This window comes from Eublepharis macularius, chromosome 19, assembly GCF_028583425.1.
Source record: "Eublepharis macularius isolate TG4126 chromosome 19, MPM_Emac_v1.0, whole genome shotgun sequence".
In the NCBI taxonomy this organism is placed as follows: domain Eukaryota; kingdom Metazoa; phylum Chordata; class Lepidosauria; order Squamata; family Eublepharidae; genus Eublepharis; species Eublepharis macularius.
The window spans coordinates 9,599,464-9,627,198 of record NC_072808.1 but is presented as its reverse complement, the minus strand read 5'-3'; the positions used below and the strand labels follow the sequence as shown (position 1 = coordinate 9,627,198).

General features: G+C 46.5%; 1 protein-coding gene across 1 annotated transcript in view; it reads left to right on the top strand.

Annotated features, from left to right (window-relative positions):
• Nucleotides 1-27,735, top strand: part of LRP1 (LDL receptor related protein 1) — a 386,504-nt gene that overhangs the window by 218,771 nt on the left and 139,998 nt on the right. Inside the window, 5 exon segments of the mRNA XM_055003348.1 lie at nucleotides 2,791-3,013; nucleotides 5,531-5,720; nucleotides 14,445-14,588; nucleotides 19,172-19,408; nucleotides 20,948-21,128. Of these exon segments, the coding sequence (XP_054859323.1) occupies nucleotides 2,791-3,013; nucleotides 5,531-5,720; nucleotides 14,445-14,588; nucleotides 19,172-19,408; nucleotides 20,948-21,128 (975 nt within the window).

The window sequence follows — 27,735 nt, the reverse complement described above, 5'->3', positions numbered from 1 at the left end:
GTAGGCAAAGCATTATGACACATTACACCAGCAGTCCCCCACACAGAAAAATAACACAACTCACTTAACATCAGAGAATCACAAAGCACGATTCCTGTCAAAAACACTTTATTTCTTGAACAGCTTTAGGTTACACAGCAGGGGGGAACACCAAAGGGCATGGCAGCACTATCTTACACAAAAATAACACAACTCACTTAACATCAGAGAATCACAAAAGCACAATTCCTGTCAAAAACACTTTATTTCTTGAACAGCTTTAGGCTACACAGCAGGGGGGGAACACCAAAGGGCATGGAAGCAGTATCTTACACAAAAATAACACAACTCACTTCACATTAAAGAATCACCCCAAAAAATTGCTGTCAAAAGCACTTTATTTCTGTAACTGCTTTAGGTTACACAGTAGGAAGGCACCACAGAGCAGGAAAGCAGTGTACTACACAAAAATAACACAACTCACTTCACATCAGAGAATCACACAAACACAATTGCTGTCAAAAACGGTGAAGTGGGTTGTATTATTTTTTGTAGTACATTGCTATCATGCCCTGTTGTGCCCTCCTACTGTGTAACCTAAAGCTGTTCAAGAAATAAAGTGTTTTTGCCAGGAATTGTGTTTTTGTGATTCTCTGATGTTAAGTGAGTTGTGTTATTTTTGTGTAAGATAGTGCTGCCATGCCCTTTGGTGTTCCCCCCTGCTGTGTAACCTAAAGCTGTTCAAGAAATAAAGTGTTTTTGACAGGAATTGTGCTTTGTGATTCTCTGATGTTAAGTGAGTTGTGTTATGTTTGTGTAAGATAGTGCTGCCATGCCCTTTGGTGTTCCCCCCTGCTGTGTAACCTAAAGCTGTTCAAGAAATAAAGTGTTTTTGACAGGAATCGTGCTTTGTGATTCTCTGATGTTAAGTGAGTTGTGTTATTTTTCTGTGTGGGGGACTGCTGGTGTAATGTGTCATAATGCTTTGCCTACTTGTACTTTGGAAGGGAGAAAAAAAAATTTAAAACTTTATTTTGTGTTGTTCTTGTTTTATTCTTTGTTGTGCAGTTGGTTCCCATCATAGGGAACAATGGGGCTGGCTGGCCAGCCATCTCTGTAGGTGGCGGGGGAATTTGAGGGAGGGTGTCTGTGGTTCAGGTGCTCTTTCACAGGGACCAGCTGGCACTCAGAAGTGTGCCCACCATTGTGGCACCCCTGGGCTGTGCAGAATTGCCCAGGGAAAGAGAGTTTAGAAGTTCCCAGCATAGGGAACAAAGGGAGAGGGCTGGCCTTTGCCAGCCTGTTCCTGGGGTTATGGGTGTGGGGCAGGTGGGGGTGGATTTGGGTCTGTGAGGGGCTAATGTGGGGATTTGGGTCTGTGTGTGGCAGCTGGGGGGGAATTGGGTTTGTGTGGGGCTGTAAGGGGTGGACTTTAGGGGCTGAGAGGACCTACTTGGGGAGGCCGTGAAATGGCCCCCCCAAGTGGGAGCAGGCTGAGCCTTGGTGGGGGGTGGGAGGAGGGGTGGGAGAAGGGCCCCAGAGGGTTGGGGGGCATTTTGCATGCAAAATGCCACCCCTGGCAACACAAGCCTCCCCCAGCTGTCAGTGGTAGAGATTAGAGCACCTACTTGGGGAGGCCATGAAATGCCCCCCCCAAGTGGGAGCAGGCTGAGCCTTGGTGGGGGGTGGGAGGAGGGGTGGGAGAAGGGCCTCTGAGGGTAAGGGGGCATTTTGCATGCAAAATGCCACCCCTGGCAAAGGAAGCCGGCCTCTTCATTTTTTCCCCATAGGAAATAATGAAGAAAGATGAGCAGCAGCATGCTAACAATATGCTGCTCCTTCGCTTTCTTATGGGAGGATGGGGGGACCTGCTTTGGGGGGCCATAACATGGCCCCCCAAAGTCCAATCTGTCTGAAACTTGGGTGGTTGTTAGAGAAGGGTTAGAGGAAGGTCCCCACCAATTTTGGGCTTATTCGGTGTGAAAATGCCTCCCCCAGACGTCCGGGAAGATGGAGGCATTTTCCCATTGAAAAGCCCAAAGAAAGCCGAAAGAATCCCGAAACGTTTCGGCTTTTTTCTTTCGGCTACCCGAAACGTTTCGGCATTCCCCGAAACGTTTCGGCATTCCCCGAAAGAAGCCGAAACACTTTTGTTTCGGCATTCTTTCGGCATTCTGAATGCCGAAACGCACATCCCTATTCGTCACTTGTAGCTTGGCCCTCACTCTGCTGCTGTGTTATTAATCACAAGCAGAAATTCTATTTTCTGTTGATTTGGCCCCAAAGAAATATTTTATATAGGAAAGTGGAACAAAGGTAAATCCTTCACTCCTTCTTCCCACAAAACGTACAATCTTAGGTCAAACGGTGAGTCCCTGAAACAGGTGACTAAAACTGCAGAGACCCTCTGTTGGAAAGTTAATAAGACTCTCCTAGTGAGAAGTTTTGTAAATTCTGTTAAGTAACACTCAAAGTCATAGATGGATCACACGAAGAGCCAAGTTTTGAGTTGGATCCTATGAATGTCTTCCTCTAAGGGCCAAGCTACACATGACGAATGACACTTGAACGGCAAGTGGATTGAGTAGAGGGCAAGTGAACAGGGAGAAATACACTTGCCGTTCAAGTGTCATTCGTCATGTGTAGCTTGGCCCTAAGTTGGATCCTGTGATTCTGTTCCCCCGAGTTTAATTTTACAACCTTGGCTGTGAATGCATGAAGTGAGTTGCTCTTCTTTCCTCTCTCGAGAAACCAACACTTCCCATTTGAATTCCGAGAGTTTCTCTCATCCTTCCCTCTCGTTCCTTGCAGGAAAGTATTTTTCACCGACTACGGACAGATACCCAAAGTGGAGCGATGTGACATGGACGGGCAGAACCGTACCAAGCTGGTTGACAGTAAGATCGTCTTCCCTCACGGCATTACCTTGGACTTGGTCAACCGACTGGTTTATTGGGCTGATGCCTACCTTGACTACATCGAAGTGGTGGATTACGAGGGCAAGAACCGGCACACCATCATCCAAGGCATCTTGGTAAGCAGCACCGTTTGTGAGATCCTGTGGGTAGACATAGGGCCAAGCTACACATGACGAATGACACTTGAACAACAAGTGTATTTCTCCCTGTTCACTTGCCCTCCACTCAATCCACTTGCCGTTCAAGTGTCATTCGTCATGTGTAGCTTGGCCCACAGAATTTATCCGAACTGTGGAATCACTAAGACAATAAGACAAACTCCTGTTCTTTAGGCATTGCTGTTGGGATTTCAGTACAATTGACCCATCTGCTTTTGCCTCCTCCTCCTCCTCCAATTTACCATTGAACTGAGTCCCAAGTAGACATGGGCACGAACAGCATTACGAACAGAAAAAAACCACAAACAGCCTAACCTGCTGTTCTCGAACAAGCTGTTCGTGAGGCCCCATCCTAAACGAACAGGTGGTCGTTGCAAGCGTTGTTCCTCCATGTTCGTCAAGCCAGACAGTCTGGCCCCTGCAATCAATCCCCTTGGCAACCGGAGGCAGGGAGGGACTGAAGTCTGTCTGAACTCCTTCTAGCTTTAACCCTTCAAAGTACTTCCAGAAGAGAGTCCCGTTTTTGCCATTGTGAAAAGAAAATGACAGCCAATGGGGAGACCCATGGATCATGCCTTTCCTGGGGTGCAATCTCTTTGAAACTTGGGGGGTCTTCAAAGGACAGTGAAGACTATGTCCCCTGCAAATTTGGTGGGTATTAGACATTGGGAAGGTAACTTTTGTAATCCCTCAAACTAGCTGCCAGCAGACACTGCTATTTTTGCCAGGACAGGGCCCTTTAAACTATCAGCTGGCAGGCGGCAGGGGGGAATCCCCCGCTGCTGCCTGCCAGCTGATAGTTTAAATGGATCTTTAAAGGGCCAGGCAAGTGGGTTTGAGGAGAGGGGGGGCTAAGTGGGGGGGGGGTCAGGGGTGGGGGGGTTCTGGCTTCCACGAACAACGAACATGTCCGGGAACAGTTCAGTTTCATCCATGTTTGTTGTTCGTGGATGGCAACGAACGACAAACAGGGTGTTCGGGTTTTTTTTTCTGTTCGTGCCCATGTCTAGTCCCAAGTAGAGCAGAGGAGTTAGCCGTGTTAGTCTGTAGTAGCAAAATAGAAAAGAGTCCAGTAGTACCTTTAAGACTAACCCACTTTACTGTAGCATAAGCTTTCGAGAATCACAGTTCTCTTTGTCAAATGCATGGAGGGTAAGAAGAAACTGGTCAGATATATAGGTAGAGAGGGTAGGTAGAGAGTGACCTACAACCCATCCTGGAATGTGATGCCTCACTTTCACAAGCTCTGGGTGGAAGACCTCTCCTTGCCTACAGACAGCCCCCCAACCTTAAACGACTTCTCACCTACAACCATGAATTGGCTAGCGGAGTCACCAGCACAGGTACCAGACCCTGCAACAGACCCAGATGCCAGCTCTGCCCTCATATCTACCCAGGGAATACAATTACACAACCCAATGGCATCAACTACACTATCTCTGGCTCTTAACAGCTGCTCATCCTCCAACGTGATATATACCATCATGTGCCAACAATGTCCATCTGCTCTGTATGTTGGACAAACCAGCCAACCTCTCCACAAAAGAATAAATGGACACAAATCTGACATTAAAAATGGCAACATCCAGAAACCAGTGGGAGAACACTTCAATCTATCGGGACATTCAATCAAGGACTTAAAGGTCAACAGAAACATTTCAGAAACAGAATCCAACAGGAAGCTGCTGAATTGGAATTCATATGTAAATTTGACTCAGTCAGGCTTGGATTGAATAGGGACTATGAATGGTTATCTCATTATCAGAAGTAACTGATTTCATTATCAGAAGCAAACTGATCCCATTATCAGAAGCTACTGATTGCATCTACTCCCCCTCCCCTCTCCACCTATATATCTGACCAGTTTCTTCTTCCCCTCCATGCATCTGACGAAGAGAACTGTGATTCTTGAAAGCTTATGCTACAGTAAAGTGGGTTAGTCTTAAAGGTGCTACTGGACTCTTTTCTCTTTTGCTGCTATAGACTAACATGGCTGACTCCTCTAGATCTAATACCAGTCTCTGGTTCTCTTCTGTCATTGGACTGCAATAACTCTTCATAGGATTAGAAAAGGGCAAGAGTCCAGTAGCGCCTATAAAACTAACAAAATTTGTGGTAGGATATATGAGCTTTCATGAGTCATGGCTCACTTCTTCAGATTCAGGTATCTGAAGAAGTGAACTGTGACTCATGAAAGCTCATACCCTACCAAAAATTTTGTAAAGTCTTATAGGTGCTACTGGACTCTTGCTCTTTTCTACTGCTACAGACAGACTAACATGGCTACCCATCTTGATCTTCTTAGGATTGCATTGATAGTCAGAGAGTAAATGTATTTATGAAGGCTGCCAACCAGGCAGATAGCTTCAGACAATTCAAAACAGCAAGTCAAGCCATATAGTACCAAGGAGCAAAAATGTCTTGGGTTCGCTAGGTGGTATTGCCTATAAAAATCTGGTTTTTCATGCCTTCTAGATAGAACATCTCTATGGCTTGACTGTGTTTGAGAACTATCTCTATGCCACCAACTCAGACAATGCCAACGCCCAGCAGAAAACCAGCGTCATCCGGGTCAATCGGTTCAACAGCACAGACTTCCAGGTGGTAACCCGTGTGGATAAAGGCGGAGCTCTGCACATCTACCATCAGCGACGGCAACCCAAAGGTAAGTTGGGAAGGGCCAAACTAAGGAGTGGAGCATGACAGAGCCAAGCTACACATGACGAATGACACTTGAACGGCAAGTGGATTGAGTGGAGGGCAAGTGAACAGGGAGAAATACACTTGCCGTTCAAGTGTCATTCGTCATGTGTAGCTTGGCCCGTAGAGAAGATTTGGGGAGTGGAAGAGATGAGATACGAATCTGAAGAGCCGATAGAACGGCCAATGACACTCGTCGTCTTTTTGTTTTGACTGTTGATGGTAGATTATCTGGTGGGTTCGCGGACAACAGCTCAAGCTTGTTTTGTGCAAAAAAAAGTAATGGCTGGGTACAGTTTTTCTCCAGGAATGGAGCGTAAATAATACATATGCTAGAACTTAGGAGGACCCAGTGAAGTTGATAGGAAACAAGTACAAGGCAGACTATAGGAAATGCTTCCTTATTCAGCGAGTAACGGCGTCGTGGAATTCCCTGCTAGTGGACATAATGATGGCTGCAGGCAGAGATTGCTTTAAAGGAGGGTTAGAAAGATTCGTGGAGGACAAGTCCATGGAGAAACTCCACTTCAGAGGCAGCAAACCTCTTGACACCCAGTACTAGGATACGGCATCAGGGGAGGACATTGGCTTCTCTATGCCCGGTTCATTAGCCTTCCTGGCAACTGATGGGCCACTGAGTGAAACAGGATGCTGACTAGATGGACTACTGGTCCAATCCAGCAGGGTCCTTCTTATGTTCTGACATGTGCCTCGGCAGGAAGAAAATTGATTCATTTGACATGTGGTGCTGGAGGAGAGTTTTGCAGATACCACGGACAGCCAAAAAGACAAATAAGTGGGTACTAGATCAAATCAAGCCTGAATTCTCCCTAGAAGCTAAAACGACAAAACTGAGGGCCAAGCTACAAGTGACGAATGACACTTGAACGGCAAGTGGATTGAGTGGAGGGCAAGTGAACAGGGAGAAATACACTTGCCGTTCAAGTGTCATTCGTCACTTGTAGCTTGGCCCTGAGGCTATCGTACTTTGGTCACATCATGAGAAGACAAGATTCTCGGGAAAAGTCAATCATGCTAGGAAAAATGGAAGGCAGCAGGAAAAGAGGAAGACCTAAAATGAGATGGCTTGACTCAATAAAAGAAGCCACGTCCTCCAGTTTGCAGGATCAGAGCAAGGGCCAAGCTACACATGACGAATGACACTTGAACGGCAAGTGGATTGAGTGGAGGGCAAGTGAACAGAGAGAAATACACTTGCTGTTCAAGTGTCATTTGTCATGTGTAGCTTGGCCCTAAGTCTATTAATGATGGGACATTTTTGAGGTCTTTCATTCATAGGGTCGCCATAGGTTGGAGACGACTTGACGGCACACACACACACACACACACACACAGGATGCACATAATTCAAGGTCATTCACAAAGGGGCATGGACACAGCCTCAGTTGAGCCCTCTGTGCTGCCATTCGAACTCTGCATCACTGGGCTTCAGGCCTCCCTCTCTATTCCATTCAGTGCCGGTTGCTGCGGTACCCGTTCTCCCACCCCCACTATTATCAGCATGTCATCAGATTGAGTAATTAGCCTGTTCTTGCATGCCATGTCCTGCTCATTTAGCATCACGGGGATTGGTCCAGCTAATCTTCCTGAATCCCCGTTTATCACCTCTGGCTGGCCAGTCCATTCTTGTGCCCCGGTTGTTATCATCCACATAGCGTCAGCTTGGCGAATCCGTCTGTCTCGCCCTCTTCTCTTTTGTTCAAATAGCATCACATTGATTGATCCGCCCATTCCCCGCCTTGCCTGATTTGGCAGGTAGTCCATCTTTATCACGGCCCTTTGTCTAACGGCAGCATAGGAAGGTTTTTACCATCCATTCTTTCTCTGTAGATACTGTTTTATTATGCTTTTCCTTTCGTGGGTGAATAGCAGAGCGCCGTGGAAGCTGAGCAGTGGGGCTGCAAAAAGTCCATTCCATCCTTTAGCTGTTTAAGCAACATGTTCGCTCGCTATTGCATGATCATTTTGGTTGGCCTCATGTTGTTTTTGGATATTTTCCCTGGGTCTGTTTTTGTCAAGTTTAGAAGAATCTGCAACCCCCCTTCTACAATCGACAGCTGCTTAGAATAAAGGGCCATTGCACAAACTCTACTGTCTATATGAAAATCACTTTGGGGGAGGAAAAAGCTTCATATCTGCTTGTTCATCTTCACATGTGATGACTGTACACATCACATGTGTACACAAGTGCATCCTCTGAACGTCCATTTCTGCGCTTAGGAAACTGCGCTTGGCCATGGCTTCTTCGTATCTGCATGCTATATCAAAAAACCTTGCGTGTGATTATCATCTAAACGTGGTTTGTGCATGATGCCCATTGGAAGCAGAGCATTGAGACATGTTCCCACCAGATTGATCATTGACCTCCAAAATGGCACACAGGAAAGAGTCATTATTAAGTATTAATATTTGTTGCTATGCCAAGTTATCAACAGTGGCTGGCAACTACTGAAAATAGGTCAGCCTCATTGGATCCTGTATTCAAGTGACGCCATGACTGCTGCCCTATGTATTTCATGGTGTTTTGCCCTCACTAGGGCTGTGCATGCGTGGGGAGATTCGGTATGCTGGCCCCACTTTGGGAATGCCGAGGCTTGCCGAATCACGTCCGCTTTGGGTAACTTTACCTGAAGCAAAACCCGAATAGCACAGCCCTAGCCCTCACTGTTCACAAACTTTCCTTCTCCCTTCTTCGTATCCACGTGTGCATATAAACCTGTTGGCTAAGGACACCACTTCATTCATCTGATGAGGAAGGGTCTAGTCCTTGCCTGTGCAACCACAAATGTGCTAGTTAAGGTGCCACGTGACTCCTTTCTGTTTTGTAGCATAAGCTTTCGAGAACCACAGCTCTCTTTGTCAGATGCATCTGACGAAGAGAGCTGTGGTTCTCGAAAGCTTATGCTACAATAAAGTTGGTTAGACTTAAAGGTGGACTCTTTTACTATTTTGCAACTACAAACTAACATGGCTAACTCCTCTGGATCTGACTGTTTTGGCAACCACAGAGAAAGGCTTTTCTCCCTGTGGCATATGCTACTCTGAGTAGCACACAATGGGATGCACTTTTGCCCTTCTGCTCTGCGGGAGCTGTAGACCTTTATGATTTGTATCTTCTTTCTGTTCCTAGTTTCATAGGAGCGCTCTGAAGGTTGCCAGTGGCTAGTTTTGTTCCTGCTGCCTCTCACCAGGTGCTCCAAGAATGCTACTAATTCTTTCCTTTTGAGTCAAAAGGGCTTCGAAGCTCAGTTTGACTTAGCGGATATTTACCATCAGTGGCGGCAGCCACATGTTTTGGGAGGCCTTTAAGTCTGTGTACTGAAGAAGGTTGTGGGTTACTGTCAGGCTCAATTTCAGCACTGCAAATCTAATGAAAAATGTTACTGCGCACTTATTTTACCAGATACCCCAATGCCTATACTAAATATTCACATTTCCTCTGATGTATATCCCGGATCCTACTCTGTATCTGCTTCGTGTGTGTGTTACGTGCCGTTACGTGTGAGTTTGTGGTGGGAATCTCAGTTCTCAAGTGCGCGCATCTCCCCCCCTCCAAGTCTGGCCAATATCGACCCCCCCACCCCGGTTTTCTAACATCTAGCAGTTAGACACCTGGCCCCATGGTTTGTTGTTATTGCTGAGTCGTGCAATATGTGTGCCGCTGCCGCTATCTTTTAGAAATTGCTGTTTTTATTGACGTTTTTAGTTGGTTTTAAACTAAATTGTTATGCTGTTTTATATTTGTTGTACTCCGCTGTGAGCCTGCTTGTGGGGAGAGTAAACTAGAAATATTATTATTATCATTATTAACAACAACAACAACAACAATACTTGCATTATAATTTCCACCCATTAGTTCTATTCTTGCGCCAGAGGAAAGATCAAGCGCTCTTGAAGATAGATCCTAACCTGTCTGAACGCCTAAATGGCATCTTTTATTCATTCTTCATTCTCTCAGCTCTTATTGCAGATGATTTGTAGACTCTCGCAGAACTCCTTACGTAGGTTGCAAACTGGAATCTTGTGTATTGCTTTTAATTAAAGTTAAGTTACCGGAAATCGCTGCCAATATACCCCGACATCTGAGCGTATTGGCCGTTCCCGACCCCAAATCTAATCATCCAGCCCTCTCTGAAATCTGATCCATCGGCTGTTTTTCCCAGCGGGCCCTGCTGAACATTTTATTATCTCCCGGCAGCTCTTTGTCAGGAGTAGAGAGAGTGAAAGTGAAAGCTTATCCCCCAGAGGAAACTCCCTGGCATGTGATTGATTGATTAATTACAGCCTTGGAGGGGTAGGAAAGGGAAGAATCTAGCAGATGTGGTGTTTTGAAATATTAATGGCTCCCTCTAAGGGTTGTTCTTGCTGTTTCCCCAGAGTGTAGACATTTGACTAGGTCAAAGAGCTCCGAGGGAAAACATTGCATGGTGGCTGGAAGTTTCTTTCCTGGAACCGAATGTAAAGCTCGCGCTCAGCTCGCGCTCCTATTCTGATCAGTCGTCTCTACCGTGCCCTCGTTCCTGTGTTGTTAATCTGTTTTGCATGTAGCAAATCCTCTTAGGATCTTTGGTCCGCTGCTCGGAATTCTCTGAACCATAACACCAATCAGCAGATTTCAAGTTTAGGAAGCCTCCCGTGCCATTGGGAGGGAGCAGGGGTCCCTACACAGCAGGCTGTCTATCTCAGACCACCGGATCTCAAAGTGGTTGGGACCTGGTTCTCACCACGCCAGTGTGTGTTGTGCTCAGCCAAAGGAACACCGATTCTTTTTTAAATGTGTTGGCATAGCTCCATGAACTGGGCTCTTTGTGTTATATAGGTTGACTCACGTAGAAGATGAATGAGTGTAGGGTTGCCAGCCCCCATGTGGGTCCTAGAGTTTGCCTGGAATTACAACTGATCTCCAGACTGCAGAGCTGAGAGCTAAACGCCAAGAGACGAATTATACGAGGATGCTCACATGAAGGGAGTTGCAACAACAACAACAACAACAACAACAACAACAACAATAATATCAACAACATTTGATTTATATACCACCCTTCAGGACGACTTAACACCCACTCAGAGCAGTTTATAAAGTTTGTTATCATTACCCCCACAACAAACACCCTGTGAGGTGGGTGGGGCTGAGAGAGCTCTGAGAAGCTGTGACTGACCCAAGGTTTACAAAGTATGTTATTATTATCCCCACAACAATCACCCTGTGAGGTGGGTGGGACCTAGAAGCTGTGACTCACCCAGGAAGCTGAGTTTTAAAAGAAATTGGCTCTGTCAATTTCCCCTCTCTACAGAGCCCGCAACAGGCAATGGCAAACCACCTCTGTTAGTCTCTTGTCATGAAAAAAAACATTAGGTGTCGCTATAAGTCAGTTATGACTTGAGGGCATTCTCCACCACCACCACAGAGCCTGCAAATATTGCTACGCAGGGGGGTTGTTTATTTCCACTTTGCCTCCTAGAACAGGAAGTGAAACTGACCAAGCCTTTGGGAGGCAAAGAGGAAATTAACAAACCCTCTGAGGAGAGATCTGTGCTGACTCTGTAGAGAGTGGAAATTGACAAAGCCTTCTGATCTCTTTGAAAACTCCGCTTCCTGGCTGACATTGCGACTCCCTTCATGTGAGCATCCATGTGTAATTCGTATCTTGTAGCTTGGCTCTGAGTTCCCCTGGAGGAAATGGCAACTTCGGAAGATGGACTCTGTGGCATCATGTCCCCACTGAGCCCTCTCCAATCTCCACCCTCCCCTGGCACCGCCTTCAAATCTCCAGAAATTTCCCAAGGTGGAGTGGTACAACTTAATAAATGGTTCAAATCCATTTTTCCCATAATGGCCATTTCCACACTCGTTGAATAATGCACTTTCAATGCACTTTAGTTATCCTTTAGAAGTGGATTTTGTGTTTCACACACGAAAACCCGGTTCCAAATGATCACTAAAGAGCATTGAAAGTGCATTATCCAATGTGTGTGGAAGCAACCCAAAGTCTCAAGCCGAATCCTGTGCATCACCCTGCTGGGAGGGATGCCAATTTCTGAGTGGGCTCATGTGTTGCTCAGGGGTGTGGAAAGAGGCACTTGACTCACTGGCATCCTCTCTTTGTGGCACTTCCAAGCGACGTCCACCCTGCCTTCAGTCAAGTCCGATTTTGCCTAGGCTTGCTGATTGCTAGATTTTTTTGGCTGGCTGGTTCAGCATTAGGTGTCTGGTTTGACAATCCAAGTATTTTGAACTGGGTGGGGATTAAGCATTTTTCTCCTGTTGACCCTGCTAGGCATCACATTCTTGTGCAGAAACCTGCTACGCTTTGTTCCTGCCTTACCCAAAACTCATCTGGCTCAGCACCTGAACTGACAGAACAAGGCCCAGGTGTTCCTACTGTCCATAATAGAGTGAGAGGTGGTCTGAGATTTAAGGCCCTTCGTGCTCACACCATTTATCAACTGAGCCTATATCCTACATATATAGAGATAGGGATACAGAGAGAGTGTAGTGAACACACTAAACTGCCTTCTACTGTTGATTTATTATGGTCAGCATTAGGGGTATGCACCCGGAAAAGGTTCGCATTTCCCCAGATCTTTCCGTAAAACAATTCAGAATAACCCCCTCCTCCCCCCTCCCATCAGGTAAAAAAGGTGGCAGGAAGCTTGAAAGCAGCACTTTTCTTGCCGCTGCTGCCACTCTACACAAAGCTTTCTGAACCGTAACGAAGCGCTTCGGAAGGCTCTGCTTCAGTATTTCCGAATCGGCTCAGCGATGCTGGGCCCGATTAGAGAATGCCGAATCTACCCGAATTGGGCCCAATTCGAGTTAAAAACCCAAATCAGAAACCCGAAGCGCACACCCTTGGTCAGCATTGTGTATGCTAACTGGTGATTAAAAAGGGTTAAGTCTGTGTTAGATGGTATTTTGCTTATGTTGTAAAATCTATTGTGTTTGATTTGTTCACTGTGGTTGTTGGACTGGAACTGGCATAAATTGAACTGAGTGCTAGTGGCTGTCCAGGGTCTCAGGTTGGAGCCTTTTGTATTACCTACTACCTGGTCCTTCTAACTGGAAATGCCAATGGATTGATCCTGGGACCTTCCGCTTGACCACTGAGCCATGCCCGCTCTCCATCCATCTCTGGCATTATCAAGAGGTTAGGAAGCAGTGCAGCCCCTTCCCCTGGGACGCTAGATTCCCCTTTCTCCTTGCCATCTGAGATGAGGCTAACCCACCCTGAATATTTCATAAACATTCGGCATGAGCAGCAGTTGTGGTGGACAGAGCAAGGAATCCCTAATTGAAAAGTTGACAGAAGTGTCATTCCTAACAATCCTCCGAGCCTTTTCAGTAGCAGCTTCTCAGTTCAGTAGTTTTCCAGGGAAACCCCCAGTTTCCCAGCCAGAAGTTCTCCCTCTAGATGGGTTAGTAACTTCTGCAAGAACAGCTCGAATGATCTGTCTTTGGCTGACAGCAAGAGCTTGTCTACTGGATGCGGCTTTTACCTGAAAGCAATTTTTTTTTGTAACGGATGTTTGTGTATTGGAAGGCCTTTTTAGAAACATATCGTTTTGGGTATAGCTGAAATCAGGAGGTCTTAAGCCTTTAGTGTCAAATATAATACCATAATAATGAAGATATGTATACTCTTGCTGCGAACAAGAATGTAAGTTGAGCCCTGCCTGATCAGACAAATGGTCCAGTGGTATCCTTTTTACATTGTGAGTAACCTGTTGCCCTGGAAGGCCAGCCAATAAGGTGTAGGTCTTAAGCTTTCCTGCACTGGCAATTCAGAGGTTGGATGCCTCTGCATATGGAGGCTCCCTTCAGACACTGTGGCTCTGAGAGCCAAGCTACAAGTGACGAATTACACTTGCCTGGCAAGTGAACAGACTCACGTGTATTCCTCCCTGTTCACTTGCGCTCCACTTGATCAAGTAGAGAGCAAGTGAAGGGCAAGTGAACAGGGAGGAATACACGTGAGGGCCAAGCTACAAGTGACGAATGGCACTTGAACGGCAAGTGTATTTCTCCCTGTTCACTTGCCCTCCACTCAATCCACTTGCCGTTCAAGTGTCATTCGTCATGTGTAGCTTGGCCCTGAGTCTGTTCACTAGCCAAGCAAGTGTAATTCATCACTTGTAGCTTGGCTCTTAGCCACTGATGGACCATGGATCTGTCTCCCCCCTTTTACAGGTATCTGTGCTCGTAGCCGTCACTATCTCCAGCAAATTTCACGATTTAATTATTCTTTGTTAAAGAAGTAATACCTTTTGTCTGCCCTGAACCGTTTGCCTATCATCTTCACTGGTTGTCCCTGAGTTCCAGTAAGGGAGCGGAAGAAAGAACTCCATCTAGCCAGTTTCTCGACCCCAAACATAAACCTCTATCATGTTTCTAAACTGAACCTCAACTTTTCAGTCTGTGCATGTTATAAGGGTATTTCCTGCTTGATCTCAGGGCCAAGCTACACATGACGAATGACACTTGAACGGCAAGTGTATTTCTCCCTGTTCACTTGCTCTCCACTCAATCCACTTGCCATTCAAGTGTCATTCGTCATGTGTAGCTTGGCCCTGAAATGTTATGAAGGAACATTACGGAGACTGTGGTCTCTAAAGCCGGATGCAAGCTATGTGGTAATAAATGATACGGGCCTTTTCTCTTTTGCTGCAGTGAGGAGTCATGCCTGTGAACAGGACCAGCTTGGAAAACCCGGAGGCTGCTCGGACATCTGTCTCCTCGGGAACAGCCACAAGACCAGGACGTGCCGGTGCCGATCGGGATTCAGCTTAGGCAGCGATGGGAAATCCTGCAAAAGTGAGAGCGATAGAGATGGTGGGAGAGGACTGGAGCGGGAGAGCAGAGCCGGCAGAGCTGGCTTTATTTTGCAGCGCATGCCAGCACATACTGATGTGCCATAACAAGCAGGCTCAGTGGTTGCATTGGTACTGGGGGTGTCATTTGCGCATCTTGCTGATGGAGTGTCAGAATAATAGGTGTGAAGGTGAGGACAGAATAAGAGGTTGACACTAGTGGAAGATCTGTAGATGGAAACAAAAACAGGAATAGGAGGAGATGAGAAAGAGAGAGCAAAAAAAAAGTTCTGGACATTCATAACAGATGCATCTGATGAAGAGAGCTGTGGTTCTCGAAAGCTTATGCTCCAATAAAGTGGGTTAGTTTTAAAGGTGCTACTGGACTCTTTACTTCTATAACTTAATGTCACTCTCCACCATAACCAGAGGATATAGTAAAAGGTTTTGTATGAGCTGATGAGTCTCTTCTCTTGGTCAAAGCAGCTCAGGGATTTCACAGCCTCGCCTCCCCCCCGGCGCTCCCGAGCCTGCCTATCATTCTTTGGAGCTTTTAAAAATTCACCCTTTTGTGTTGCTTGGCTGTGTTGGCACCACTAGTGACCATTATCTGTGAAGAGGACTGAAAACCACATTTAAATTAGTAGCTCACTGCATGTATCTGCAAGATTGTAATTTTAGATTCTGAGCCCGTTTAAAACTCTGGATTAAAAGTTAGCTTTACTCCCAGAGAGTTTGACTTTTGAGCTCATCAGCGACAACCAAATTATGATTTGAGATTGTAGGAGTGGGGGTGGTGTTCATTCATATACAGTTCTAAAAAACCTCACTGTGATCTTAAGTGTGTGCCACCTTTATTACTCTGGAACTTGGGATATTTGTTTGTTGAGTGGCACAATCAAATCCCCATGGCTTGCAACCAAGGCTTGCTCTTGGCCAGAAGGTGCAGAGAGAACGAAAACCCTCAGCTTCTTAATAACAATAATAATAATAACATTCGATTTATATACTGCCCTTCAAGATGACTTAACATCCACTCAGAGCGGTTTGCAAAGTGTGTTATCATTATCCCCACAATGAACACCCTGTGAGGTGGGTGGGACTGAGAGAGCTCTGAGAGAGCTGTGACTGACCCAAGGTCACCCAGCTGGCTTCAAGTGGAGGAGTGGGGAATCAAACCCGGTTCTCCAGATTAGAGTCCCGCGCTCTTAACCACTACACCAAACTGGCTCTCACACCAGACTGGCTCTCTGAGGGCCAAGCTACACATGATGAATGACACTTGAACGGCAAGTGGATTGAGTGGAGGGCAAGTGAATAGGGAGAAATACACTTGCTGTTCAAGTGTCATTCGTCATGTGTAGCTTGGCCCTGAGAGGGTACTGGAGTGGCAGCTGGGATTCTGGATCTTCTCTCCTTAATGGAGGGGATTCTCCTCTCTGTCTTCTGTCTGTGGCCCACAATTAATGCCCTCCCCCCCACTTTGAGGAAGCTACATCTTTGTCTAATCATGCCTTAGAGGGCCAAGGGGGCTACTGTTATCTTAGCATCCTGTCCTCTCAGATCTGTAGTAACGAAATCCCCAAGTGTGGCCCAAACAGAGTGCAAGGGCCAAGCTACAAGTGACAAATGACACTTGAATGGCAAGTGTATTTCTCCCTGTTCACTTGCCCTCCACTCAATCCACTTGCCAGGCAAGTGTCTTTCGTCATTTGTAGCTTGGCCCCAAGTCAGTTATATTTCTTACCAATATGATTTCTCTTGTGAGGTTTGAAGCAGAAGACAGGAGGTACCACTTCAGCCCCTTTCTTATCGGTAGTACCCGCCTGTTTGTACTAGCTTGCTTTCACCCCTGGAAGACGGTCACATCCCTGATTAGCGATGTGGGAAAGCAGCCCTTGCTAGATTTCCTAGAACGCCAGATGTTCCTGAGTGCTGTTTACAAGCCACTTGTAGATGTGAAGCTTCTGGTCAGAGCAAGTCTTGCGGCTGGTTTTAGGCCAGGAAAAAAGACGGCTTGCACAAGAAGGTGGGAGAGTTGCCAGCAAAACCTATTAGTCACCAAGCCTCTGGCCTAGTTCTTTCAGTCTCCAGTTCATGAGGAGGTGCCGGAGCCTTTAAAAAAAGGCGGATGTCCTCCTTTCCATTCGCCTGATAGCTACTGATTATACCTCCAGGGGCTTCTCAATTACCTGTGTTCCTGAGGCACTGACGTAGAGTCGTACCGCCTGCCGCTATTGATTGAGCCAAGTATGGCGTCATGAGTGCCACTTACTCCAGAAGACTAAACACAAACAAATTCAGCTTAGAAGCAAGAGAGGGATGTTTTAACAGTGACTGTGAATACTTAGGGCCAAGCTACACATGACGAATGACACTTGAACGGCAAGTGTATTTCTCCCTGTTCACTTGCCCTCCACTCAATCCACTTGCCGTTCAAGTGTCATTCGTCATGTGTAGCTTGGCCCTGAGACTGTGGGCCAAGCTACACATGACGAATGACACTTGAACGGCAAGTGTATTTCTCCCTGTTCACTTGCCCTCCACTCAATCCACTTGCCGTTCAAGTGTCATTCGTCACTTGTAGCTTGGCCCTTAGTCCCCATGGATCTGAGCAGACACTTGCCAGTGGATGGGCAGCATTAGCGATGGCGGGATGAACACATCCAAAGCACGAAAGAAGAATTGGGTGTTCTGAGTTCTAGTGCCTCCCCGTGGGTCCTGAGGGGATTCCAGACTGGACTTTCTTGACAGAGCTAAACCAACATATCCAGTGCCCATTAGTCCCACAGGGGGACTATGATTCCCATTTGTCCAAATGACAAACAAAACCCAAGAGAGCCAGTTTGGTGTAGTGGTTAAGAGCAGCAGGACTCTAATCTGAAGAGTTGGGTTTGATTCCCCACTTCTCCACTTGAAGCCAGCTGGGTGACCTTGGGGCAGTCACAGCTATTTCAGAGCTCTCTAAGGGCCAAACTACAAGTGACGAATGACACTTGAACGGCAAGTGTATTCCTCCCCGTTCGCTTGCCCTCCACTTGCTCTCTACTTGATCCACTTGCCGTTCAAGTGTCATTCATCACTTGTAGCTTGGCCCTCAGTTCCACCACCTCACAGGGTGATTGTTGTGGGGATAAAAATAACATATTTTATAAACTGCTGAGTAGGTGTTAAGTTGTCCTGAAGGGTGGTATATAAATTGAATATTATTATTAGGTTATTATTATAAGATCCCTCTGCAAGTTGACTGAACATGCAGAGATCGGGAGTTCAGGAGTGGGCACAACCTTGCGGGCTGCCCCCCCTTCCTCATGGGGAACAGCTCCTGAGCATGGCTTCTATGTGCAGATATAATAATAATAGCATACGTTTTATATACTGCCCTTCAGGACAACTTAATGCCACACTCAGAGCGGTTTACAAAGTGTGTTATTATTCTCCTCACAACAACCACCCTGTGAGGTGGGTGGGGCTGAGAGAGCTCCGAGAGAGCTGTGACTGACCCAAGGTCACCCAGCTGACTACAAGTGGAGGAATTGGGAATCAAACCCCGCTCTCCAGATTAGAATTCCACCGCTCTTAACCATTACACTGAACTTCCTCCACACTTAGGTACTGTGTTCACAAGCCAGTGATCTCATGGAGGTGGAGTGAGGGGCTTGCATCTGCTGTCTGAGTGAGGAGTGTAGAGGAGTTGTGTGCAAAGGACTGAAGAAGTAAAGGAAGTTACTGCATATGACACAGACCAAAGGACTAAAAACAAAACCCCTCAGGCAACTCCATCTCTCTTTTCCTAACACACACAACCACGCAACACCATGGGAAACTGCAGTTTGGAAAGGCCAATCGTTCTTTATCCCACTTTCTCCAGCTGCCCTTTTAGTGTATGCCACCCCCTTTCCCCCCTCCGAAGCCATCTCCCTCCGCACAAAGTCTTACTAACTTATTCCAAACATTACAGGGCCAAGCTACACATGACGAATGACACTTGAACGGCAAGTGTATTTCTCCCTGTTCACTTGCCCTCCACTCAATCCACTTGCCGTTCAAGTGTCATTCATCATGTGTAGCTTGGCCCTACGGTGTGAAGATGATACAAACAGAGGTTGAAGGATGTGGAATCCATTGTTTTTGGGGAGCTGCTGACTCAGGGCCAAGCTACACATGATGAATGACACTTGAACGGCAAGTGTATTTCTCCCTGTTCACTTGCCCGCCTGAGACAGGGCCAAGCTACACATGACGAATGACACTTGAACAGCAAGTGTATTTCTCCCTGTTCACTTGCCCTCCACTCAATCCACTTGCCGTTCAAGTGTCATTTGTCATGTGTAGCTTGGCCCTCAATCCACTTGCCATTCAAGTGTCATTCGTCATGTGTAGCTTGGCCCTCAATCTGTAGAAAGCTGTGCTCCTCTTTTTGCCTGTGTTTCCCAGAATGGCTGTTGCTGCCCTGTTATGTGTATCAAGTGGAAGCCAGTGGAATCCTTAAGGAAAACGGGACACCCTTCCCTTTTGGATGAGCTTCAGCACAAATCAAGCCTGGCCCATCTTTCTTGTCCTGACTGGGCTCTTGTTGTCTTCCAGAGCCAGAGCATGAGCTGTTCCTTGTTTACGGCAAAGGGCGGCCTGGCATTATCCGAGGAATGGACATGGGGGCCAAAGTGCCCGATGAGCACATGATCCCCATCGAGAACCTGATGAATCCCAGAGCTCTGGATTTCCACGCAGAGACCGGCTTCATTTACTTTGCCGACACCACCAGCTACCTGATCGGACGGCAGAAGATCGACGGAACAGACCGAGAAACGATTCTGAAAGATGGTGAGCGCGTGGCCTTCTTGTTGGGATTTAGCAAGTGTTTTCGTTTCAGTCATGACAGAGTTAAACTGTTTGTATTATTTAATAAACTTATTTGCCTATAACCACTTAGGCCTTGAGTAAGGATTCCCACCAGAGAAAGGGGAGTCTCTAAGCTTAATGAAGTAGAATTAGGATTCTCTATGGGGCAACTTGTTTAATGGGGGGGGGGTGCAATTAAGATAAGATATATACTGAAGTTTTATTGCTCTGTCTCACTCAGCGTGTGAGTGTATGTCTCCGTGTGTCCTCAGTCTAAAATTTACTTTCTACTAACAAGATGTCGTCAGCTAGCAATTTCTTATTTTCTCCCAATATAACCCTATGTTTTTTATCCTTTATTTGTAAAGCATTTTATAGAGCTAAACTGGAGTGTGTCTATTCTCATTAATTCCAATGCACATTTCTGCTAATGAAGTATTAAATCTCCTACACTTCTGCTCAGTAGGGGTGCAGAAAAGTGACTACAGGTGGTCAGATAGAGATTCCTCCCCCGCCCCCCCCCAGCCGACAAACTCATTGGGCTCCTCTCACAGAATACACTCATTGTTTGATCAGAACATCTTATCAAGGCCGTTTCCACACGGCTTACCTTCCCTCGGAACGACCTGCAACATCGCGCAAAAAACGCAGAAGATCGTGTTTTCTCGCGTGAGATTTGCACGATGTTGCGCAAATCTCGTGCGAGAAAACACGATCTTCCATGTTTTTTGTGCGAAGTTCCGGGTCGTTCCGAGGGAAGGTAAGCCGTGTGGAAACAGCCCAGCTTATCCCTCCAGCAGCACCTATCTTGTCTCTCTGGGCCTCCATATTGATTCACACCCTAGACTTCTGTACCTTTGCTTCCCCATTGTTGGTGGCCCAAAAAGTTGCATGAACATCCTAGGTGCTGAAGCACTTTCTGATGGCATGATTTTAATCTGGTGGCAGCTTAGAGACCAACAAGACTTTCAGGGTCTGAAGAAGGGAGCTCTAACTCTCGAAAGCTTACACTCTGAAAATCTTGTTGGTCTCTAAAGTGCAAATTGTGCTCTGCTGCAGACGAACATAGCTACCCAACCTAAACTATCCATTGGCATGGTGCTCTGGATATTGGAAGGTCAGGATTAAAATCTCAGCAGAATTTGGGCAGAATCTCAGTAGAATTTGAATTATAGTGCACGTTCCCCCCCCCCCCCAAATATAGGCCAGCTGGTAGGTACTGGAAAGAAGAGCACTGCACAACTTTTATCATTTTTTGTATATTGAATTTCTTCATATTACCTGTGCCCATGCCCCTGATTGCTTGGTTCTATCTTTGATTCTGGCTTGGCATCTTTTACAGCAGGTGGTGTGCATCTGTCATGCCCAATGCCTTGTCCATTTCAGAAAGCGATTGTGTAAAGGCGTGCATGGCACCATTCGTATGGCCCTGTCACTTTCACTTCAGTCCTTGGTGTTTGATGCGTCCCCGTCTGGCTGTCTGCCCTCGCTGAGCGCATTTGTCGATTTAACTCATTCCAGGGATTCACAACGTGGAAGGGATCGCTGTGGACTGGATGGGGAACAATCTTTACTGGACTGACGATGGCCCCAAGAAGACCATCAGCGTGGCCCGGCTGCAAAAGGCTGCTCAAACCAGAAAGACCCTGATTGAAGGAAAGATGACGCACCCTCGAGCTATTGTTGTGGATCCTTTGAATGGGTAGGTGTGGTAGTGCTACTCCAGGAAGGACCTGGGAGTCTGCTTTTTATGGCCATTAGATGCGGGCGGGCGGGTGAGGGAAGAACAGACAATGATGCCAAATTCTCTTTTAGTTGCCATTTGGCTTTATATCACTTGTAACACTTCATAATTGGCACTTAGTATGAGCTTGGATGACCGAGCCATTGAAATATGTAAGATTGCATTGTAGTACATAATGGATGGGATGGGACCGAAGGCAGGCAAGATTGGCTATAATGTTTGTTTTTGATTCCAGCTTTACAAGGCAAATGTCCAGTTTATTTCTGTAACGAAACAATAGAGACTAATCTCTGGAAATGCCAAATCGTAAACACAGGCGAGCAGCTCAGACATTTCATATTGCCAACATCGTACTATATATGGAACTTTTAAATTTTTACATGAGTACATTATATGAAAAACAATGATTTAGATAGATGGATATCTTGCTTTTGTCTGTAGCGAGGACTTAAAATAGCTTAAAATTTCATTATCCTCCCTTCCATTCTCCTTCAGGACAACAACCCTGTGGGGTGGGTTAGGCTGAGAGAACATGATTGGCCCCAGTCACCCGGGGAGCATCCTTGGCAGAGTGTGGATTCGAACCAACTTTTTCTTGCAAAAACCTGTCAGCAGGTTTTTATGAACTTTAGAAGTCAGTGAACCCCCCAAATCTCCTTTCACAGCTTCTCTTCCGGCAGACTTCCTTTGGAGTTGGTATTATCTCCCTTTTTAAGTTAAACCATTATGAAATGGTATCCTTAACTCCAAAATTGACAACTACTCAAAAATCAGGCAGGTTTCACCTTTATGCACGTTACTAATGCTTTTAACAAAAAGTCAGCTGGTATCCTCTCCAAAGCTACCTGGTCCCACCTTACACCTTTTCCAGATGACCAAGCCCTCATCGTTGTATGCTTCTAGTAAAATCCATCTCTTTTCAAAACTGCTAGTGCTGTTAAGCAGGGCTTTTTTTCAGCAGGAACGCAGTGGAACGGAGTTCCGGCACCTTGGAGAAAATGGTCACATGGCAGGTGGCCCCGCCCCCTGATCTCCAGACAGAGAGGAGTTTAGATTGCCCTCCACGCCACCGAGTGGTGCGGAGGGCAATCTAAACCCCCCTGTCTGGAGATCAGGGGGCGGGGCCTCTGGCCACGTGACCATTTTCTCCTAGGGCAACCCACTGAGTTCCACCATCTCTTTTCCCAGAAAAAAAGCCCTGCTGTTAAGTATGTTTGGAAAGCAGTGAGGAGCAGTTCTCTGTGAATGTATCAGTCCTATTTATTCCAACAGGACGCTAAATTGCATTAGGATATTTGCGGCCCTGATTAACAAGAGCCTTAGGAACTCAGGGCCAAGCTACAAGTGACGAATGACACTTGAACGGCAAGTGGATTGAGTGGAGGGCAAGTGAACAGGGAGAAATACGCTTGCAGTTCAAGTGTCGTTTGTCACTTGTAGCTTGACCCTCAGTAGCATTTATTTTCACATTTTTATTGTTATTTATTGTTTACCGTATCCTTTGTTGGTGAAGATGTTCTTGAGAAACAAGATCTAATTGAGATGGAGGATAAAATCAGAATCTTATAGAAAGTCTTCTGGAAAGGAAATTTGTCCAAGGACTGGCAGCCAGATCTAGTGCAAGGACCTTGCAAGATCCACAAGAGATTCGCTGATCTAGCCAGCTCTCCCCTTTCAGTTTTGTGTAGTGGTTAAGAACGCGGGACTCTAATCTGGAGAACTGGGTTTGATTCCCCACTTCTCCACTTGAAGCCAGCTGGGTGACCTTGGGTCAGTCACAGCTCTCTCAGAGCTCTCTCAGCCCCACCCAACTCACAGGGTGATTGTTGTGGGGATAATAATGACATACTTTGTAAGCCGCTCCGAGTGAGTATTAAGTTGTTCGTGAAGGGTGGTATATAAACCGAATGATGTTGTTGTTGTTGTTAATATTATTATTCCCCAGCAGCCATTTCTGACACTGGGGGCCAAGCTACAAGTGACAAATGACACTTGAACGGCAAGTGTATTTCTCCCTGTTCACTTGCCCTCCACTCAATCCACTTGGCGTTCAAGTGTCATTCATCATGTGTAGCTTGGCCCTGGAATAGTTTATTCCTGGTGGTCCCAGAACCCACGTGTGTATTCTATATTTCTGCAGCAGTGGAATTGGATCATCAGCATCTTGTTTTCATGTATCAAAAGCAAAGTTTACATCTTTGCAGGTTGCAAAGATAGGCTTGATAGCATATAGTAGATTCTAGTAATCTACAGAGAAGAGTTGAGCAGGATTTCTAGCGCTCAGGGGTAGGGCTTTAGTACCCTGCATGGCTCATTGCTTCTCCCCAGAGTTAACTGGAACAGAATTAATTATGCAACATATGCACATTTTTGTAATTTGTGTAATTGGTATGCGTTGCAAAACCCAACTTCGTCGGTGCAGAATTGTGATTTACTTTTCCGGAATATAGTCATGATTCATGAACATTTCTTTGCTTATTGACTGCCGTTCCTTCAGTGGCTTGGCACAAAGGAGCTACCCGTAAGTCACCAGGTATTGATCTGTTTCTGACGGAATGGTAATGGAGCTTTGGCCCCACTTTCTCAAGGCATACATGTATGCAGTTCTCTGACCATCTCGCTTGTGATGCAGGTCAGACGATTTCTGCTCAGCAGGGGATTTCTTTTCCGTTTGATTCCTGCTGTGTTGATTTCCCAAAGACTTCACCTCCAGAGTCCCGTCTGCTTTCACACAGGCGTCTCTGGGGCTGCCAGACCCTGGGGGATTGAAAGGCACAGCCTGCTCCTCAGAGCAGCTCAGACAGGCCCAGCAGGAGGGTGGAATTGCAATGTACAGTCGCTCATCAGCTCTGTCTGTCTCAGAAGCAGAGTGGAAGCAGAAAAGGGGGAGTAAACTTTATCCCCGTTGACTGTACTGTTTCGTCCTAGTAATAGTAGTCTGTTTTTTATGCTCTGGTTATCCTTCTTCCTCGTGAAGTCGAGACAGGATTCGAGAACCTTATTACTTAAGTTCCAAGCCCTGCAGTTCAGATCTCTGTATCCACTGACTTGTCGGTTTGCATGTGAGTGTAGCTGTGTGTGCAATGCCTTGTCAGGCACCACACAACAACATTTCTGCATGAATTGAATTAGACACCCTCTGATTAATTGATACAAAGCAGAGAGCTACAAGTGGGGTATTTTTTCCTCCCGATTCTGTTTATTGTTTTTAAAATCACAACAATACAAATTACTTTTTACAAGGATAAGTATCTATAAGCAAATGTTACATTCAATATACGTTTTCCAAATCACATTTTTATACATTCAGAGATAACATAGGCCGTTTTCACACTGCTTACCCGATTGTGCAGAACTCCTGGAACGATGCGCCTTCCTGGCACAATTTCCCACGATAACTCCGATTATCGCGGGGAATCGCTCCAGGAAGGCGCATCGTTCTGGGAGTTTTGCTCGATCGGTAAGCAGTGTGAAAACGGTCATATTTACAACTCACATTTGATGTAGCAATGATGTAGACCTTACTTTATTGGGTATCTTTCCTATTACGTGCTGTGATAGATGTGTATGTGAAAATGGATGTGTATATCTAGTAGTGGGGATTACAATAATAGTCATCTTCCAATATAGAGATATTTTATACCCTCAGTTTACCACAGATTCAGATCTTTAAGTCTTTGGGGGATTTTTTGTTGTTTCATTAGGTATTCTAAGATGGGGTACCAGCAGGGCTCATTTCGAGGGGAAAGCACAGGAACACAGTTCCGGCAGTTCTCCAAAGAGGTCACATGTCAGGTGGCCCCACCCACCTGACTCTCGGCCATTTTGGGCCCGTTTCAGCCTGGATTGTGGCCGAAACGGCCCGGATCGGGCCTCTGACGGGTGGTGGATCACTCTCCCACTCAGCAGCGGCCTGATCTTGACCATTTCGGGCCCCTTTTTGGCCATTTTGGATGCCATTTTCAGCCCCTTTTTGCCATTTTGGGCCCCATTTCAGTCCTGAATGGCCAGGATTGGGTCCAAAACAGCCAGAATAGGTGATGTGAGGGGTGTGTGGCATATGCTAATCATTTATGCTAATGACACACTTTCGGTGATGGCAAGGGTGTGGCATATGATAATAAGTTATGCTAATGAGTTCCTCCAGCTCTCTTTCTACGAAATGACCCCTGGGTACCAGCTAGGTATAAAGTCTCTTGATGTTACCTGGGGTGGGGTGGGGGTCCATGTGTGAGAGGTTGTCTGTGGTGGCAGCCTTAGTGTAATTGTTCCATAATTTCTTACGCCATAGAGAGAGATCTGGAGCATTTATATTCAGGCGGTGTATTTGAACTGATCTTATTACTGTGGAGGAAAGGGCAGTGCCTTGTGCTCATTGTCTGAGGTAGTTTAGCGGAGAGTTCTCTTCTTTGAACTCTGACTCATTTCTAGTCTGCTCGACTTCCTTTTCTGCTCTGTCAGTTCAGCCAAGGCTGATCACCTTAAGGGTCCCTTTTGCCTCAATGGCCAGTATCAACGTGAGCCGCGTTAAGAAGCTGCTACCCAGAACGTTACTTGCGGTATCTAAACGCTCTCTGCATTATTTAAAAGCCCACTTAAACTGCAAAACAAACTCCCCCCAAAAATTGACCAAACTTCATTAGTGGATTTTAAGAACTTCACTGCAGTTATTTTTCTTTTGTACATCACTATCTGAAGGAGTGTTATTCCCACACACCAGGCACTCTCGTTTAAAAAAAGAAAAACCAAATGGATTTGGTAGAATCATAGAATCATAGGGTTGGAAGGGACCTCCAGGTTCATCTAGTCCACCCTCCTGCACAGTGCAGGAAATGCACAACTATCTCCCCTCCCCACACCCAGAGACCCCTGCTCCTTGCCCAGAAGATGGCAAAACACTGTCAGGATCCCTAGCCAAACTGGCCTGGGGGAAATTGCTACCTGACCCCAAGGTGGCAATTGGCATTATCCTGGGCATGTAAGAAACGGAGAACTAAGTACTGTTATCTAATCCTGCCACACCACCCATGAATGGTCCCTGAACAGCAAGTGCTGGCCGTACATTAGTCGTTCCAGGTACCTGTTTTAAGCAATTCAAAGAGGAGACCAGAACTCCTAAGTATAAGTGCCCAGTGATTCCTTCCCTGGTGCCATATATCCCAAGGAGTGAATAATATCCATCCATAAAGACTGGCCATGTATGTCTGCCCATATAGCTGAGTGTCCTCTCCCTGACAAATTATTATTATTTACATGTGAACATACCATGGGATTTAATTTGTCTAACAACTGCAATGGTCATATCTAGGGATGTGCGTTTCGGCATTCAGAATGCCGAAAGAATGCCGAAATAAAAGTGTTTCGGCTTCTTTCGGGGAATGCCGAAACGTTTCGGGGAATGCCGAAACGTTTCGGGTAGCCGAAAGAAAAAAGCCGAAACGTTTCGGGATTCTTTCGGCTTTCTTTCGGCTTTTCAATGGGAAAATGCCTCCGTCTTCCCGGACGTCTGGGGGAGGCATTTTCCCACCGAATAAGCCCAAAATTGGTGGGGACCTTCCTCTAACCCTTCTCTAACAACCACCCAAGTTTCAGACAGATTGGACTTTGGGGGGCCATGTTATGGCCCCCCAAAGCAGGTCCCCCCATCCTCCCATAAGAAAGCGAAGGAGCAGCATATTGTTAGCATGCTGCTGCTAATCTTCTTCATTATTTCCTATGGGGAAAAAATGAAGAAGCAGGCTTCCTTTGCCAGGGGTGGCATTTTGCATGCAAAATGCCCCCTCACCCTCAGGGGCCCTTCTCCCACCCCTCCTCCCACCCCCCACCAAGGCTCAGCCTGCTCCCACTTGGGGGGGCCATTTCATGGCCTCCCCAAGTAGGTGCTCTAATCTCTACCACTGACAGCTGGGGGAGGCTTGTGTTGCCAGGGGTGGCATTTTGCATGCAAAATGCCCCCCAGCCCTCTGGGGCCCTTCTCCCACCCTTCCTCCCACCCCCCACCCAGGCTCAGACTGCTCCCACTTGGGGGGGGGCATTTCATGGCCTCCCCAAGTAGGTCCTCTCAGCCCCTAAAGTCCACCCCTTACAGCCCCACACAAACCCAATTCCCCCCCAGCTGCCACACACAGACCCAAATCCCCACATTAGCCCCTCACAGACCCAAATCCACCCCCACCTGCCCCACACCCATAACCCCAGGAACAGGCTGGCAAAGGCCAGCCCTCTCCCTTTGTTCCCTATGCTGGGAACTTCTAAACTCTCTTTCCCTGGGCAATTCTGCACAGCCCAGGGGTGCCACAATGGTGGGCACACTTCTGAGTGCCAGCTGGTCCCTGTGAAAGAGCACCTGAACCACAGACACCCTCCCTCAAATTCCCCCACCACCTACAGAGATGGCTGGCCAGCCAGCCCCATTGTTCCCTATGATGGGAACCAACTGCACAACAAAGAATAAAACAAGAACAACACAAAATAAAGTTTTTAAAAAATTATTTTCTCCCTTCCAAAGTACAAGTAGGCAAAGCATTATGACACATTACACCAGCAGTCCCCCACACAGAAAAAT